General features: G+C 38.3%; 1 protein-coding gene across 4 annotated transcripts in view; it reads left to right on the top strand.

The window, feature by feature from the left end:
- l3mbtl3 (L3MBTL histone methyl-lysine binding protein 3) overlaps positions 1–18700 on the top strand; it is an 83967-nt gene that overhangs the window by 13201 nt on the left and 52066 nt on the right. For all 4 annotated transcript variants that reach the window (XM_077220354.1, XM_077220356.1, XM_077220357.1 and 1 more), the window contains exons 5-14: positions 2698–2812; positions 4130–4214; positions 4299–4393; positions 6568–6672; positions 6768–6903; positions 10313–10404; positions 11281–11432; positions 14843–14919; positions 16333–16418; positions 16697–16807. In XM_077220354.1, coding sequence (XP_077076469.1) covers positions 2698–2812; positions 4130–4214; positions 4299–4393; positions 6568–6672; positions 6768–6903; positions 10313–10404; positions 11281–11432; positions 14843–14919; positions 16333–16418; positions 16697–16807 — 1054 coding nt within the window. The remainder of the gene's footprint in view (positions 1–2697; positions 2813–4129; positions 4215–4298; positions 4394–6567; positions 6673–6767; positions 6904–10312; positions 10405–11280; positions 11433–14842; positions 14920–16332; positions 16419–16696; positions 16808–18700) is intronic.

Here is an 18700-nt window from a genome sequence, read left to right on the forward strand (position 1 = left end):
CAATAATAGATTTTTTTTTATGAATTAATTAAAACAAATTGAATTAATAAATAAATAATAATATTGATGCTCATGCTTTTCTGTCTCATTATTGCAACATCTCTCTCTCTCTCTCTCTCTCTCTCTCTCTCTCTCTCTCTCTCTCTCTCTCTCTCTCTCTCTCTCTCTCTCTCTCTCTAATAACTGCATTAATAACTGCATAAAGCCGGGGACACACTTACTCTAAGCCGGTTATGAATGTAATTTGATACTTATGACTGATCATGCCCAAACGTGTGTTCAGCGCGTTCAGTCTGTTCACAGTGTTTAAAATCTGCTACAGTCAATGGAAACAGTCCGTATTGAATGTTTCAGCAAGTCATTAAGTGTGTCCCCAGCATGACGATTCTCTCTGGATCAGATCTGAATGTTCACTGTGATCGTACTTGTCTAAGCTTTAATAGACCTAGAGCCGAATAGCTGTCATTTAGGAATAAGATCATGTGGGTGTTTGAATCGCGATCACCATCTTTTAATAATTAATCGTGCAGCTCTAATACTGCCTCATATTTGATAAAAACTAGGGATGCACGATATATTGGCCACCATATCAGTATCGGCCAATATATGTTAATTTTTAATGATATCGTTATCAGCCTGATAAGAAAATTTAGCCGATATATACAAGTCTATAAATAATGTATTATTTCCTTCAGCTGAGACACTTCAGATGTTCACCATGTTCACTGTTCACAATGATGGTTTTGAATTGCTTGAAATATGATTTAAATCTTTTCAAAAAGGAAAATACAGTAAAGTGCAACAAGTTCAGCTCAAATCTGTCATATCGGCTACATAAAACTATAATGAGAACATCATTATAAACTTCTGCTTGGGACATGGATTTAATGGTGAGACTTTTGTTTTTGTAATCAGGCTCTCAAAATTATTTAAAAAATTATATTTAGATTAATCCGCCAATATATCCGTTTTCAAATATAAAGAATTATTGGTCATCGTATCGACCAAAATGTTCAAATCGTTTCATCCCTAATAAAAACCATGTGAAACAATATGCAGTATTTTAAATATTTCAAACAGTAGCATGCTTAATTAAAGTCACATGACCATATTACAGTAAGTATCATTTAGTTGGGTTGGAAATAAAACAGTTATTTAGAGTTTTAGTCTACTTTTTCAATATGGTTTTCGTAACATTTATTCATGAAAGAGGAAGGTCAGCTTGAGTGCATTGCATTGTTTGGACACACAAGGTTCCCACAGTCATGAAATGTCTAGAAATGTCAGGGAAATTTAGCAATTCTAAAATTTAGCAACACAAAACATACAGTATGTAACACACTGTTGTATCCCATGAATATAGACTGTTCATTAGCCGAGTTAATTGTTTTTAAGATATAAGTTCAAATTATTCTTAGTGAGGACTTAGTGAGGAATTTTGCTCAGTGATGATGTTCAGTTATATTGCTAAATTTACTAAAGAAATTTTGCAAAATTCATGCAAATCAGGCAATGCACAAAATGAAATTAACAGCCAATTTAGTGCTTCCACGGCCCAAGACTAACACAATCTAGTGTGCATTACTGGGATTGTACAGTATTGCTCAACATCTGCTTGTGTTTCTGATGTGTTGATGTATTGCATATTGATATAGAGCTACGAATGACTCGGCCTCGGAGAATCATTTAAAATGGATTGGATATGATACACAAATCAGTAATGTTGCACAAAAACTGCTGTATCATTTTCTAGCAAAAAGGTTTAAACATTTCTTTGTAATGTTACTCTTTCACAGTTATTAATTTAGAATGAAAAATGTTAGCATTAAAAAAAGTGTCTGACACAAAAATATGTTACTAAACATAGATATTCATCATACTTGTGATAGGGCTGGTGCAACTGTTGGCAAAAATCCTAACACGTATATACTGTTTTAAGAAAGAGGCCACAGGATGTTGTGTTGGGGTTTTCCGGTCTCTCACATGTTTAACTTGAGAATGAATACAAAGTTATTGAATGAGACAATTCCGTGTGACATAACGCCATATGTGTAATGAAGATGAACACTATACTACAGCACTTTCTCTCTCTCTCTCTCTCTCTCTCTCTCTCTCTCTCTCTCTCTCTCTCTCTCTCTCTCTATCTCTCTCTCTCTCTCTCTCTCTCTCTCAAATACACACACACACACACACACACACACACAAAAACAAACAAGATAATGGTTATGAGATGGATAATTATTGACATAAACATTGTTTTTTTATACTTGATATCTACAGGACATGTCTCTATTCAAATAGTATTTTGGCATTCAAACTAAAGTAGTCAAGTCAGCTTTATTTTTATAGCGCTTTTTACAATACAGATTGTTTCAAATCAGCTTTACAGAGATAACAGGAAAATAATGCAACAAAGTTTGTTTCCAGAAGAAAATAGCATCACAGTCCAGCTTAAGTAATTTCAGTGATGGTTCATTTGTGTTGTAAAAAAGTTATTAATGTAGTTAATTTATATATATATATATATTTATATAGCCGCTCTGGAGAAAAATATCCACTTTGGATATTTCTGTATAAAATATCATTATATAGATGTATAAAAAACATTGATACATTAAGATGCATAAATGAATAAAGAATCTGTAGTAAATAGCATGTTTCTATGCGGCCGCAGTAATGTTCTTGTGGTGCACACAGAGAGCTGAAGAGAGAAGACTCCAAGACGAACGGAGAAGTGGTCGTGAGGAAGAGGAGAAGCACTGAAGACGTGGACAGCTCCGTCGAGGTCCCTGAGGAGGAGGACGACGACTACGTCAGTTCACCTACTGCTACTCTTCTTCTAAACTTCCATGTTTATATCCTTTATAGAGCAGTGACGTGTGGGTAGGATAGAGAGAGGTCACGGTGTTGACATTTTAAAGGCACAACATGTACGATTTTTGGATTGAAATATCCAAAAACCACTAGAACAGTGTTATATATTTTGTTGACTTGTGTACTTTATCCCAGATGTTTCCAAGAATGAGTGTCCGTGCGTCGCCTATCAATGACATCATACCGGTGTTATCCTCGATTTCTGGTTATATTTTGCATGGAAACACTAGACACTTTAATTTATTATATGTTTTATTAGCCAAGGGAACAACTGTATGGATACATTTATCATTAATCATTGTTATATATCTCAACACTGTTAGTCTTATTGTTTGAATTGCTTGTCTTCTTGATTTTCCGCGAGTACCATGTTTTCACCGTGCCTCAGAGAAAAACACTATTTTGTCAAGTGGCTAACATAACATAATCAGATGCGGCTTTATTTTTAGTAACTGTAATGCTACATTTTTCCAGCATACAATGTTTTAAAATTAATTGCATGCCATTTAGCAACACAAGCCATCCAGCTTTTATTAATATGAAAAACTACAACCTCTAGCGGCGAAAAACTACATATTGTGCCTTTAACAGTCCCTAAAATAAAACTTCATTATTTTCCACTTGCAGCCTCAAAAAACTTTGATATGTAGTATATAAAAAAAGGATATAAAGTTATATAAACATAAGTTAGCATAAAGTTACACATGTAAACATGTACCTTTTAAAACGCCATTTGTGGTACCTATACGCAATACTGTGTGCAATCAGTATAATTTTCTTCAGAATAACCAGTATTTATTTTTCCCAGAAAAAAAAAAACTTAAAACAAGATACATTTGCTGGTGAAGCTATAGATAAACCATGCCATATTAAGACTTGTTTTCAGTGATCTTGAATTAAGGTTTTACCTGTCAGGATTGCATGTAAGGGAGGGACTCAAACACAGGGGCTAATAGGTGTTTGTTTATTAATAAATAAATAAATAAATAAACAAAACAAAAAAACTTGTCGAATAGAAAACTAGATCCACTTTAGGGCAAAGCAGAAAAGGACATGTAACAACGATCGTGAAGAACACATCAAGAATAAATATGGATGCAAACAAGGATAGTAATCAGATAATAATCAATAATTCAGAGTATGGAACACCATACTTAGCTACACGTCACTTTCACTTTCATATGTTTCTTCTATTAGCCACTGCTGATGAGTTAGCAGATTTGACCCTAAATTCCTGTTTCGATGTGTGTAACAGGAAGAGAAAGAAAGCCGGCGACCGGCACGCGGAGCTACGCGAGGCCGACGGAAACGCAGAGGAGACGCAGCTCTGCTCAGATACAGTGAGACACACACACATGCACTCACTCCTCCAGGCGACAGTCACATGATCTCCATGACACCTGTGGTTGTTTCCCATGATGCAGCGGTCCCATATGGAGGCAAGAAGAAGGCATGGTGCTGGGCTTCGTACCTGGAGCAGGAGAGAGCCGTCGCTGCCCCCAGTAAACTCTTCAAAGAGGTGAGACCACACACACACACACACACACACACGCTGCTGGGAAAGGAAATTACCTTTGATTCCACTTTTATACACACTTAGATATTTTAAAAAGTTAACTCACACCCAGCTAGCAAACATATTCTCAGAATATTTTGCTAACATTCCTGTTAAGTTATGAAAATGAATGTCCTCTGAATGATGTATAAATATTTTTAAGAACATTTTGGGAACATCATTGAAGACTTTAAACGAACGTTCTAGAAATGTTACTGTAAGAACGTTTGTCTATAATTTAACTGAACTTCGCCAGAACGTTAGGACGTCCCCTGTTAGCTGGGCATCTAGTGAAGCAACAGTAAAGGAGTTTTGATTGTTATTATATTGTTACTTATATTGTACTAATATTATATTGTGATTATATGGATTGTATTTTCATGTTACAGCTGCAAACTAATATGATGGCAATACTGTAAATATGTACTGTTTGTCAATCTCTTATTTTGTACATGGACTTTAACGTGGACTTAAACCTCTTTTTAGTTGTGATAGTGTGTCACAGTCCACATCACGTTCACAATAGGGTTTTAGGAAGCCAAATAACATTTCATAATACGTATATTAATGGTTATTTTAGTTGGAACTACAGTAATAAAATGACAATGTTGTCTTGATTCCAACAGTCAAACCCTCAAGCTTTATACTGGCAGGGAACTGCAGGGAGAGCTTTAAGTTTCTGTGAAACAGGTTTACACATGATGGGCGGTTTATCTTACACTGCGTGCAGAATTATATATTATAATTACAATCATATATTTTTTTCCAGGCACATTTGACCAATTCCAAACCACAATAATCTTAATAACTACTATTAATTTTGTATTTAATCATTTATAAGTGATATATAATTGTTCATGAAGACTGGAAATGAAAAGGGGCTTATATTCAGGTGTGCAGAATTATTAGGCACTTTTTCTTTAACAGATAAAATAAGCCAAAAAAAAGATATAACTCAGACTGAAAAGTCAAAAATTATTAAATGCCCATGAGAAGGATGCATTACTAATGCAATACTAAAAATTGCAGTTAAGGCATGACCATTGGACAGTGAAATGCTCATTGGGTCAGCAGGGTCAGACAAAAACAGGTGGAGAAGAAAAGACACATGTTAACTGCACAAGAATGAAGAATTAAGGTGAGGAATAAAGTGTGAAACCATCAGGAACCCTTTAGTCTTCAGTGCCACCATTTTCCAGAACTAGAAACCTACCTGGAGTCTCCAGTAGTGCAAGGTGTCAGGATCTCAGAGACTTAGGTTAGGTAAAAAATCCTAAAAAATGACCTAAAAAATGAGTGTAGTAAAATACATGGCTTTATAGACAGGAAACAGTCGTCACACAGTACAATGAAATTCTTAGTCTGCGAATCCTCCCAGCAACATCGGACATCAATTAAACACCCTACAACATAAATAACAAGTGACATAGATGACAAAGAGACATAAATAACAATGTGTAAAAAGTAAGTAGTTGTGCATGTACAGTATATGCCATGTAAACATGAGGAATCAGTGCAAAGTCTGCAGAGGTTGTCAGTAGTTGTTCGCTTCCATGTCCCTGTGCATGTATTGCTTGTGTGTGTGCGTGAGCGTGTGTGTGTGCTTGTGTGTGTGCGTACGTGTGTACTGCGTATTGTATTGTCTTATTGTAATGTTTTTATTGTGCAGCAAATTGGTCAAACTAGATTGTGATTAATGGTGCTATATAAATAAAATTGACATTGACACATTTTTGAATTCACCGCTAAAGTCATACTGGTAATTTTACGGTAATTTACTGGGATTACTGTGTGAAAGGGGCTTACGAAGCGCTCTAAAAGCGCCTGAAGCTGGGTGTTTTCAGGAGAGTGCCTGGCATGTGACTGAAAACGCTGCAACATAAAAAAATGTGAAAACATTTTTGTCTGAATATTTTCTGAACGCACTGTACCAGGATTATCAGTCATCTGTCCCAGACAGCAACATGGTGTTGGCCCAGATCCGGCCCACATCTGGTTCGGGTGGAATCCATGTTTACCAGATGTGGGCCGACACTATGTTGCTGTCTGGGGAATTAGTGAGCAAATATGTGCTGGTTCATCTCTAGATGTAAAGGAGTGTGTGACTGGACTCTCTCTCTCTCTGTGTGTGTTTGCAGTATCAGTCATTACCACAGTGTAAGAACGGCTTCAGGGTTGGCATGCGGCTGGAGGGCATCGACCCTGAGCACCCGTCCATGTACTGCGTCCTCACCGTCGCTGAGGTAACTACACTACTCTAATAGCAGATGCAGATAGAGAGGAATATGATGTTTTACTTTTCACAGAATCACTTACATCCATTTTTGCATATTTGCAGGTGTTGGGACATCGAATCAGACTGCATTTTGACAAATATTCGGACTGCTATGACTTTTGGGTAAACTCCAACTCTCCTGACATCCACCCAGTGGGATGGTGTGAGAAAACCGGACACAAGCTGCATCCACCTAAAGGCAAGAGACTCCAGAAACTCACAGAATACCCAATACGTGTTCAATGGCCAAATCCTGAATCAGTGTTAATCACATGATCCCAATACAGCAGAAACAAGATGCTCTGTTACTTTCTCTGTCTGGAAGTTTAGGTCAGGAAAGGATGTTTTTGAACTGGTCCTAAATATGGTTAAAAACATTGGTAACAGTTTACAATGAGGTTCATTATTTAACATTAGTTAATGTGTTTACTTACATTAACTACAGTGGGGATTTCTTTAAGACTGCAAGGGAAGCTCGGCTTCCCCTATAATGTAAAAAAAGATTATGGTCAAATATGTACTATTGTGTTCACATTTTATTGACTATAAATGCGTTAGAACACGTTCATCTCGAAGATGAGTTTGTTCAGAATCAGCTCCATATAGCAGGTCGGCTGACTCGATTTCCTTCTCATACATTCCCGGAGCGTCACAGTGCATTCTCCTGTTGAAGCTGAGCGTCCATTGAGTTCAATGAGGCTGCTTTGAACAGTTTTTTTCAGTGTTTCGAAACTAGACGGTCATTGGATAAATCTGCAATTATGTCCTGCCCACGGACGCTCAGCTTCTCTGGAGTGAATGGAGGAGTGGGCGGCAGGGGCGCAACTACCCAGTGTTAGAGGGGTATGCAGCAACAATTTTGGCATATATATACACTCACCTAAAGGATTATTAGGAAAACCATACTAATACTGTGTTTCACCCCCTTTCGTCTTCAGAATTGCCTTAATTCTACGTGGCATTGATTCAACAAGGTGCTGAAAGCATTCTTTAGAAATGTTGGCCCACATTGATAGGATAGCATCTTGCAGTTGATGGAGATTTGTGGGATGCACATCCAGTGCACGAAGCTCCCGTTCCACCACATCCCAAAGATGCTCTATTGGGTTGAGATCTGGTGACTGTGGGGGCCATTTTAGTACAGTGAACTCATTGTCATATTTAAGAAACCAATTTGAAATGATTCGAGCTTTGTGACATGGTGCATTATCCTGCTGGAAGTAGCCATCAGAGGATGGTACATGGTGGCCATAAAGGGATGGACATGGTCAGAAACAATGCTCAGGTAGGCCGTGGCATTTAAACGATGCCCAATTGGCACTAAGGGGCCTAAAGTGTGCCAAGAAAACATCCCCCACACCATTACACCACCACCACCAGCCTGCAAAGTGGAAAAAAGGCATGATGGATCCATGTTCTCATTCTGTTTACGCCAAATTCTGACTCTACCATCTGAATGTCTCTACAGAAATCGAGACTCATCAGACCAGGCAACATTTTTCCAGTCTTCAACTGTCCAATTTTGGTGAGCTCTTGCAAATTGTAGCCTCTTTTTCCTATTTGTAGTGGAGATGAGTGGTACCCGGTGGGGTCGTCTGCTGTTGTAGCCCATCCGCCTCAAGGTTGTGCGTGTTGTGGCTTCACAAATGCTTTGCTGCATACCTCGGTTGTAACGAGTGGTTATTTCAGTCAAAGTTGCTCTTCTATCAGCTTGAATCAGTCCACAGGACCGCCGCATACTGGATGTTTTTCTCTTTTCACGCCATTCTTTGTAAACCCTAGAAATGGTTGTGAGTGAAAACCTCAGTAACTGAGCAGATTGTGAAATACTCAGACCGGCCCGTCTGGCACCAAACAACCATGCCACGCTCAAAATTGCTTAAATCACCTTTCTTTCCCATTCTGACATTCAGTTTGGAGTTCAGGAGATTGTTCAGGAGAGAGAGAGAGATGTGACCCTAATTACAGCTTCCATGTCACCCAGCAGATGTAAAAATAGCCTGTATGTATGAGAGCACAGCTAACATGAACAGCTAATGGTAAAACAAAATATATTTGTTTCCATGATAAACCAGACTTATGGCATAAGTAATGTTTTCCAGCTTCTAGTCATTTATTGTGCATGCTACCTTATATTTACCAGTTGTTATTTTACTTTAATAAAATTGAGATATGTCATGCCAATGACATTGGTACCATAGGGTTAAGCCAAAATCTAAATGTAGATATCAGCAATATTTTTTTGCATTAAGTTAGCAAACACTTGTCAGTCTGTTAACTTTAATATTTGCAAGCCTCCAAGTTTGGTAGCAAATCTATGCATGATTCCATGGTAAACCAGAGATATTGCATTAGTTGTTTTCCAGATTCTTATCATTTATTATACATGCTACCTTATATTTTTCAGTTTTCAGCTCAGCAACCTCGGTTTTGCATATTCTAAGCTATCTAGCTACATATTCTGGCTGCTACATTCCCAGTGTTAGCAAACGCTAGTCTGTTAACATGAATATTTGCAAGCCTCGTCCAAGCACAAACGTCACACTTTAAATCCTAGCTGTTGCCTTTCACCATTCACTTATTTAGCTGCTGTCGCATCCCTTGACATGCCATCTCGTTTTTCCTCTTTCTTTTTCTATTTTTAGCCTCCAACAGCTTTTTTGCTTTATCCATCTTTTTGAGTTTCAAAGACGGAGCGGCCCCCGCCCACTCGCGATATTACCCTTCTATGTCAAAATAAAATCTATGATGGAATGTTATGAGGGCGCCGGCGCCTACACTAGCCTGTTAGTCCTCTAAAATTTATATAACTTTTTTTATATTTAAATAACTTATATAAATTGGAATTCTTTTTTTTAACCATCGCTTTGGCGCCCCCATGATGCGGCACCACTATGCGCCGCATATAGCGCATACCCAATTTATGCGCCACTGCTGGGCGGGGCTGGACTCCGGGCTTCTGCGTGATGATTGGAAGGTCTGTAGAAAGACTGCATCTACTTTTGATTGACAGCGATTTTGTGCTATAAGAAGTTGCTGACGCTGAAGCTATTCGAGCTCAGTCAGTCCCATCGCGGATTTTCAAAGTGTAGTCGAAAGACAAACTGCTGCAAACTATTTCTTGGTATTTGCTTGCCGAAATTGCTAGCCAATTTTCATCATACATTTCACACAATTATACACCACATTCCTTGTTTCAGTGTAACCTAATTCCCACCTTTCCTCTGTTGAGTTTAATCTTTTTTTTAGATTGTTTGTTCATCCATTCATTCATTCATACAGCTTCCCCTCTTTGAAAGACCAGCAGCCGCCACTGATGAACTAACAATGAGCAATACATTTGTTACTGTATTTATTAATCTTCTTGAAATGAACATTAACAAAGATTAATAAATGCTGTATATGTGCAGTTCATTCTTAGTTCATGTTAACTAATGTAGTTAACTAATGAACCTTATTGTAAAGTGTTACAAAAAATGTAGTGCTTTGACTTGTCTTTGAACCAGCATTATGCTTTTGAAACTGATATTAATAATGAATGTGTGTGTCCTTGAAGTTGTGATGTGTGTGTTGATCCTCACATGGCCTGTGTTTGTGTGTCTCTGTAGGGATGAAGGATGAAGAGTTCAGCTGGTCCTCCTTCATCAAACTAAATAAAATACAGACGGCACCCAAAGCCCTCTTCCAGAACCAGAACATGGTGAGAGAGACACCATGTCCTGTAGATATCAAGTATAAAAAAAAAATAATGTTCATGTCAATAATTATCCATCTCATAACCGTTATCTTGTTTGTTTTGTGTGTGTGTGTGTGTGTGTGTGTGTGTGTGTGTGTGTGTGTGTGTGTGTGTGTGTGTGTGTGTGTGTGTGTGTGTGTGTGTGTGTGTGTGTGTGTGTGTGTGTGTGTGTGTGTGCGCGCGTGTGTTTGTGCGTGTGTGTTCAGCACATGACATTGGTCTCATATCCACTAGATGGCACTGTTTCACTTCATTTAATTAAGCACTTACACTAGGCCAAGACACTGTCATCCTCAGCACATTTAACTTGCACTACACACTTCACTTATATTATTTAACAGTAATATTTATTATAATATGACATAGTTACATGTTCAGCTTGATTTTAACATCAGGATTTGATTGGGTCATGACATGCTCCAGATACAGTCAAACCAACATTTATTCAGAGAATATTTCTCACATTATCACAGTTTATTCGCTATAGTTTAGCAAATGGTAATAAAAAATGACAAGAACTCAGAGTTATCATGTTCAGTCTGTGGTGTTAAAGGGTCACATTAGCAATTAAAGAAAAAATGCTTAAGAAAAGATGGTCAGGTCAAAGTGTCTGAATCATTTTTGGTCCCACATTTTTTATAAATTTTACTGGTAGTCACTGTATGAAGAACCTTTGGGTATAACATGTCACAGTTTATTTTATTTTGCTCTCCTCACTTTCATTACATAAATGAACTATAGTGTTCTTCACACACTAGTAAAAAAAATATATCAAAAATGAACTTTTGTCTGAATATTGTTTGGTTTGCCTGTATTATTGGATATGTGTGTTGTTTTCAGACGGTGACGCCGTCGGGGTTCAGGATTGGTATGAAGCTGGAGGCCATCGATAAGAAGAATCCCTCGTTCATCTGTGTTGCCACGGTTTCCGACATGGTGGATAGTCGATTCCTGGTGCACTTTGACAACTGGGATGAAGGTTATGACTACTGGTAAATGCCCACTATGTGTCTTTGAATTAGCGTGTTTATGCGATGTTGCTGCTGTGTCCCTCCCCGAAAGGGAACAACTCAATTTTTCTTCTGTTTTTTAATTTAATGACATTTTTTTTTTAACCAAACATACACTAACTTGCTTAAAGCCGTTGCTTATGCGCTTGCATGACCACATGAATGTTTTTAAAGAGCTGATTCTTGCAATTTTAACCCTAAACCAGGAAATGTTGTTCTAGTAAAGTACTGAAAGTGATTTTTACTCTCTAACCCTAAAGCAGGATATGTTTCCAACCATTCATGTAAATGAAATTCTGGCAGTATCATTCAATTTAACCACATAAATCACTCTTTTAAAATAATAATAACCCGTTACATTTCTATCATCCTTTGTGTTGGATTGTCTTTTTTTTTTAAAACTGATCACTGTGGCTTTTCTCTTTAACAAAGTTTTAACTTTTAACCCAATATAAGGGGGAACATAATGAAAACATTTATTGAAACTATGTGGAGCATAAAAAACATGAAAGCATCATATTTAAATTTTAATGAAAGCATTATTTGGGTAGAGATATTTTTTATTCTATGCAAGTTCTGCAAACATACATATTGGATGAAATAGATGAAACTGAACAGGCATAAATCTATCAAATGACTAAGTTGTGGATCTTGTTAATTATATCAGTCATAAGTCATGAGGACACAAATGCAGCACATTCTTATCAGTGACCCAGTTATCATTCTGTGTGTGTGTGTGTGCGTGCGTGCGTGCGTGCGTGTGTGTGTGTCTGCGAGTGCGTGAGAGAGCGAGTGTGTGTGTGTTTGTTTGTGTGTGTGTGTGTGTGTGTGTGTGTCTGTGTGTGTGTGTGTGTGTGCGAGTGCGAGAGCGTGTGTGTGCAAGTGCGAGTACGTGTGCGAGAGCGAGTGTGTGTGTGTGTGTGTGTGTGTGTGTGTGTTTGTGTGTGTGTGTGTGTGTGTGTGTGTGTGTGTGGGTGCGAGCGAGTAGGTGTGCGTGCGAGTATGTGTGTGTGCGTCCGTGAGTGAGTGTGTGTGTGTGTGAGTGCACGTGTGTGTGTGTGTGTGTGTGCCTGTGTTTATATTACATTGCGGGGACTAAATGTCCCCACAAGGATAGTAAAACCTGTGTGTGTGTCAGACCCCTGTATAGAGCAGGCAGAATGCTTTTATCTGCTCATGAATTACTCAGGAGGAGAGGACTCTCTCTCTGCTGTCTGCCGCTCTTCAGCCTCGATCACACTATCAGATCTGACAGCTCTGAACTCTGAGCCAGTGACAGCACGTCTCCTCACAGCATTACCGGCCCACAACACCTCCCAAACATTGCATACACACATTTGTTTCACTTTATTCAAACACAGTTTGAGTAGTTCAGAAGAATCGGTGTGTTTTGGCACATAGTTCTGTTATACCATCTCACCATCAGATGTCGGTGGCCATGTGGGATCTGGATCTTGTTAGATCACTGATTCTCCACTAGCTTGCTAGAGACCCAGCACTGTCAGTGCCATAAATCTTTATCCTAAATCCTATACTGAAATCTATTGGAAAGCACAAACAGCATTTGATAGCTCTAATGCTCATAAGATCATATACATGGATAGAAATGATGGTTTTGTCTAAAGAACTATGAAGTAAAGTGTGTAAACATCAATATTTCTCCAGATGTGCTCACTTTTGGACTGAATGCCATAATGAATGACGTTCAGCGGCGTTCTGTGCATGTTAAGAGATTAAAATGAACCGCTGAAGCATGACTAAATACAATTTTTTATGGTTTTGTGCTCTGAGACAATAATTCATTGGAAAAGAAGTATCTGTGATGCTTACATTTAATGGAGACAGTCTTTCACATCAACAACAAGGGATACATTTATCCTCTCTTTCAAAAGTTATTTTTTTTTTTTGCTATCTTAACTGCACATGATCGTTTGGTTTATATTTATCACCATTGTTTTGTAAGTTGTTTTTTTGGTTTGTGACCCACCAGTGCAGATGGAATGCAAAAACATGTTAAAGTATTTTGATGTATTTTAATTAGTGCTGGGCAGCAATTAATCGCATCCAAAATAAAAGTTTGTGTTTATATAATATATGTGTGTGTACTGTAATTGTATAATGATTTGTATATATAAATACACACACAAGCATATATATTGCTATGAACTTTTTCTTCTAAAGTGTTTGAAAACGCAGAAGCGAAGACCAGGAGACTCGGGCGTATCTTTTAAGAAGGTTTCTTTATTGAGAACACGAGCTGTGCGTTGCTGTAGTCTTCCAAGCTCGTCTCGAGTCTGACTAAGGGAAACGTTCCCTTGCAATTTATAAACATTTAGGGGCAGGGCTTAACATTGTGATGAACAAAGCATGTAAATGATGTATACAGGTTTAGGAATCTGCCCTATACATGGAGTGTTACCAAATCCAATCCAATCAGCAACTATTCAAACAGTGAGACTACCAAAATTTCAGTAATCTGCTTACAATAGAGAGAAACAGGAATATTAGGTTCGATAGAGAGCAGTAATCTGACAGAAAACAGGATTTGCCGGACTCTCTTGCTGGAAAACTGTTTAACAGCAAATATCATCACCATCATAACCTTAAATGCTAAATTCAGTTTACGAAACTGTCTCAGTTTATATACTATTGTATTGGAACCTCAATTAAACATTTAATAAATTTGTAACACTACAATATGTAAGAAATATTTATGCGCCAGAGAAACTTTAGAATTGTCTTTGAACTTTGCTCTGTATATTTCTATGGCATTGCTGTCCAGGAGCAATTAGCTTTTAAAGTGGATTTACTTCATGTAAAGTTAACGAAAAATTATCATGAGGATTGTAATGTTTAAAGGACGTCTTAACAAATGTCAGTAGACCGGGAAGATTTTAAAACGAGCTGTTCATTCATAAATACAGAAGATCGCTCTGAAAATACAGACCGGAAGACAAAAGACAACGAGTGCAGCGCTTAAAAGGGGCGGGGCTACATAAGGTCAATACTGTGTATATATATATATTATATATAAATATTTTATATATTAATTAAAAAAAATCTTAAATATATAAATGCATGTTTGTGTATTTATATATACAAAATAATTACATAATTGCAGTACGCACACATATATTATGTAAACACAAACTTTTATTTTGGATGCAATTAATCACGATTAATCGTTGCCCAACACTAATTTTAATGTGTGTTTCCTGTCCAAAAAGAAGAAGAGTTTATAAAAAAAAATCTTTTTAAAATTTGCATTTAATGGGCTCAATTTTAATGAATAAAAAATGAATTCAGAGTGTTAATCTTTTTTATAATGCATGAAATAGAGGATAATGTGTTGTTGCATTAAAATGCATGTATGTACATCTTCTTTTCTGCAGGTGTGATGCAACCAGTCCTTATATCCATCCGGTTGGCTGGTGTTCAGAGTACGGCAGAACACTCACCACTCCTCCAGGTGATGCAACTCTCTGAGATCAAGAGTCCACAACACTCTCAGGCCGTTTAAAAAAACCTACATTTATTTCCCCCCCAAATACATTCAGATTAGAAACACAATTATGCAACTGCTTCAGAAGTACTAGAAAGATCTCGAAGAAGGACAGTTAAACTCCTCTCGCTGTAGTTTTTAATCTCATCTAAATAATTTGCAAGAAGACGTTAGGATGTTATGCAGGTTTAGATCTTCATAGCATGTGAAATCACTGAGTCTGCACTCGAGTCTGATTGACGAGTCACAGCATTCAGCATTAAAATATTACATTTTTCATTTGTAATACTTCAATATGAGTGAAAAATGAATAGAGAGTAACAGAGTTCTGGTGTTGTGCAAGATTCGATCCTCCCAAGCATCTATAAAACATTGTGAATGATGCAATTGAGTCGGTCTCCCTATACTCTCTCACATATTTCTATATCTTTGAATATTTTGGCATACATTACTACAATAATTGTTGGATTTAAAATATTTTCCTATTTGATTATATCATGCTGCATTCACGGCATGTCTTATTTACGACTTTGTTGTTAACGACAAAATGAATTTGCAGTGGTCAGGTGGTACAAGTCGAAGCTCTCCGAAAATTCTGAGTTTACAAGTTGTAATTACGAGTTCTGCGATGACATGAATGCTTTTTACAAGTAGGAATCTCGTAAGTAATTCCTGTAAGTAAGTAAAACATGCCGTAAGCCCACTTTCATTCCCAGTGTTTCGTTGGACAAGTAGTTAATTCCTTCGTAAGAGATGTCCACCGTTATTGCTTTTTTATGTCTCCATCAGCTTCTTAATTCAGTAGCCATTTTAAGTCAAGTCACCTTTATTTATATAGCGCTTTTTACAATACATATTGTTTCAAAGCAGCTTTACAGAGATAACAGGAAAATAATGCAACAAAGTTTGTGTCCAGAAGAAAATAGCATCACAGTCCAGCTTAAGTAAGTTCAGTGATGTTTAATTTCTGTTGTAAAAAAGTTATTAATTTAGTTAATTTATATATATAGCCGCTCTGGAGAAAACCGTGATGTCATCGTCAAGCTCAGTTCAGTTCTCATATAATGGTGTCAATACAGGCAGATCAATAATATTGTTGAATATTGAATTATATATTGATAATGCCCCCCCCCCCCCCCCAGAGGTCAGATCGTCAGGTCAGAGGTCAGATCGGATCAGAACATTCAGAATATTTATCCAGTTTCATCTTTAGCACTGTCCCATTGTCACAGTTATCCCACAGTGCACCATAGAAACCAGTGAGCATTGAGCAATACCAGCATGTCTGGTATTCAGTCTCTTAGTCAGACAGCAGTGAAGGAAGACTGCATGTGTAGTGACTTAATCTGACGGGAACGCCTCACACCCTCTGTACTGTAGATTACCCTGATGAGAAGAACTTCTCCTGGGAGAAATACTTGGCAGAGACCAGCTCACTACCAGCTCCTGCTCGAGCCTTCAAAGTGGTGAGTGTGTGTGTGTGAGTGTGTGTGTGTGTGTGTGTGTGTGTGTGTGTGTGTGTGTGTGTGTGTGTGTGTGTGTGTGTGTGTGTGTGTGTGTGTGTGTGTGTGTGTGTGTGTGTGTCAGCAGAGACCTCTGGCTCTGAGTGGTGTCATGCTGAAACATCTGCCTGAACAAGTCTCTCTCTCTCTCTCTCTCTCTCTCTCTCTCTCTCTCTCTCTCTCTCTCTCTCTCTCTCTCTCTCTCTCTCTCTCTCTCTCTCTCTTTCTCTCTCTCTTTGCAGAAACCTCCTCACAGTTTTCAGCCCAATATGAAGTTGGAGGTGATCGACAAGAGGAATCCTGTTCTGATCCGAGTGGCCACTGTGGTTGATACAGATGAACATCGACTCCGGGTGAGAAACTACAATTTTTTTTCTTTTTTTTGTGATTAGAATTTTTTTAATAATAATAATTGCAAATTACAAAGCTAGAATAACAGCAAAAAAACAAAAAAAGAAAAAAAACTACTTGAGGGAAATTCAAAAGGAACATACAAATAAACCATGGCAGCAAATGATCACATATATTAACACATCTTCAATTTAAAATAATTGTTTTAAAGCTTGGGCTATTTTACTCCAATAGGTAACAGTATGCACAGTATTATCCATTAATCCCTTTTTACAATTGCTTGAACGCATTTCTCAATACTTGGGTCACTTTTTCTACACTCTTCAGACAGTGTGTTACGGATCTATGAGGGAGGACTCAAATGCAGAAATGAGTGATCAGGGGTTTGTTCGAAAGACAGCAGACAATACAGATATTGTGAGGGAGAGGAGAAGCAGAACAGTCCAAACAGTAGGCAGGGATGAGGCACAAAATCCCTATTCGGTCAGGACTAGTTTAACATGAAGAGGTGGGCTAAAGTAATAATTACCAGAGCTTCTCTGTGATTTTAGTCCTGCCCGAATGTGCCATGATCTCAGTAATCATTACGGACAATGTCAGTAATTATTACGTCGGCTTTTACCTTTTGTGAAAAGGTCCGGAAAAATGACCTAATCCCCTGCGAATAGACCCCCTGTAAATGTGTACGTAAATATTTCGTCATTTCGTGTTTAATAGTAGTTCTCTGCAGTTTTTCAAGTATGGAGGCGCTTGAAAACGCATTCGGTTGCGTTCTAGACGCTGGGACAAATCTGTGGCAAAACTCAAGTGTTTTCCACTCACCATTCAGATCAGAATTGATGTTTTATTAACAAGGTTCGGGAGCAACACGTTCTAATGACCAAACAATCAAGTCATTCCAGCCAGCTGTCAGCAATCAGTAATCAACAGGTCCACTCAATCAGCACGAGTAAAGCCTATAAATATACTCAGTCGACTCACCCATATTCCTCGACAGTTTTCAGCATCCCTCCACCACCCCATCTCCTCACACTTGCCTAGTTATCTTCCTAAACAGAGATACGGGGGGAGTACTCTGGGTTCGGGCCCAATTTCCGAGCTCGGATCCCTCCCCCCGGACAGCACGCCAAATACGCATAACCATTTATTCTCTGATCATTTGTAAGTGTGAACTCGTGAAAGAAGATCGAAATCACTTGTTAGATGCACGAAACATCTTTTAGCGTTAGATAAGTGCCTATTACCAACACAATCCAATCTGAAGTTAATTAATACATCGTTCGACAGGACCTAACTGTTTTATATATAAATATAGGTTATATGGGTTTGCGAACGTGAAATCAGGAAGCAACGTAATACACACATGACGACAGGAGGGTGGCGGCAGTGCGCAAATCGAGTTACTCTCCAACTTCTGCTAGTTTTACTGAGATTTCTTGACCCGTGCGAATTGGCCATTATTATTACATGGTAAAATTACATTACTCCATCTACCCTTTAAAGTTAATCCCGTCCAAATAGGGCTAAAGACAGGCAGGCTGAGAGAGCGACCGCTGAATCCAGCCCAGGATGACAGTAGGAGGGAGGGTAGACACAGAATGGCAGCGAGAGACTGGAGGAGCACAGTGAGTGCCAGGCAGAATCGCATAGTACAAGGGGATCGACTCTCAGGGCACAAACAATTACTGCACCGGTCTTGCTGCTTGGCTGATGGTGTAAGCGGCCAGGGAAGCGCAGCATGGAGGACAAATTAGGGAAGACGAAAGACACAGCCAGCACAAGACACGACAAGACTAGACATGGTGAGACTAAAGTAAGCTCTGACTAGAAACTACAGCAGTCTGTCAGACAAACAATGTACAGTAGCACACAAAGTTTATGGCACATAGAAAGTA

The sequence above is a fragment of the Siphateles boraxobius genome, unplaced genomic scaffold (genome assembly GCF_051911475.1).
Source record: "Siphateles boraxobius isolate OS27281-9 unplaced genomic scaffold, OSU_SipBor_1 8, whole genome shotgun sequence".
Classification (NCBI taxonomy): domain Eukaryota; kingdom Metazoa; phylum Chordata; class Actinopteri; order Cypriniformes; family Leuciscidae; genus Siphateles; species Siphateles boraxobius.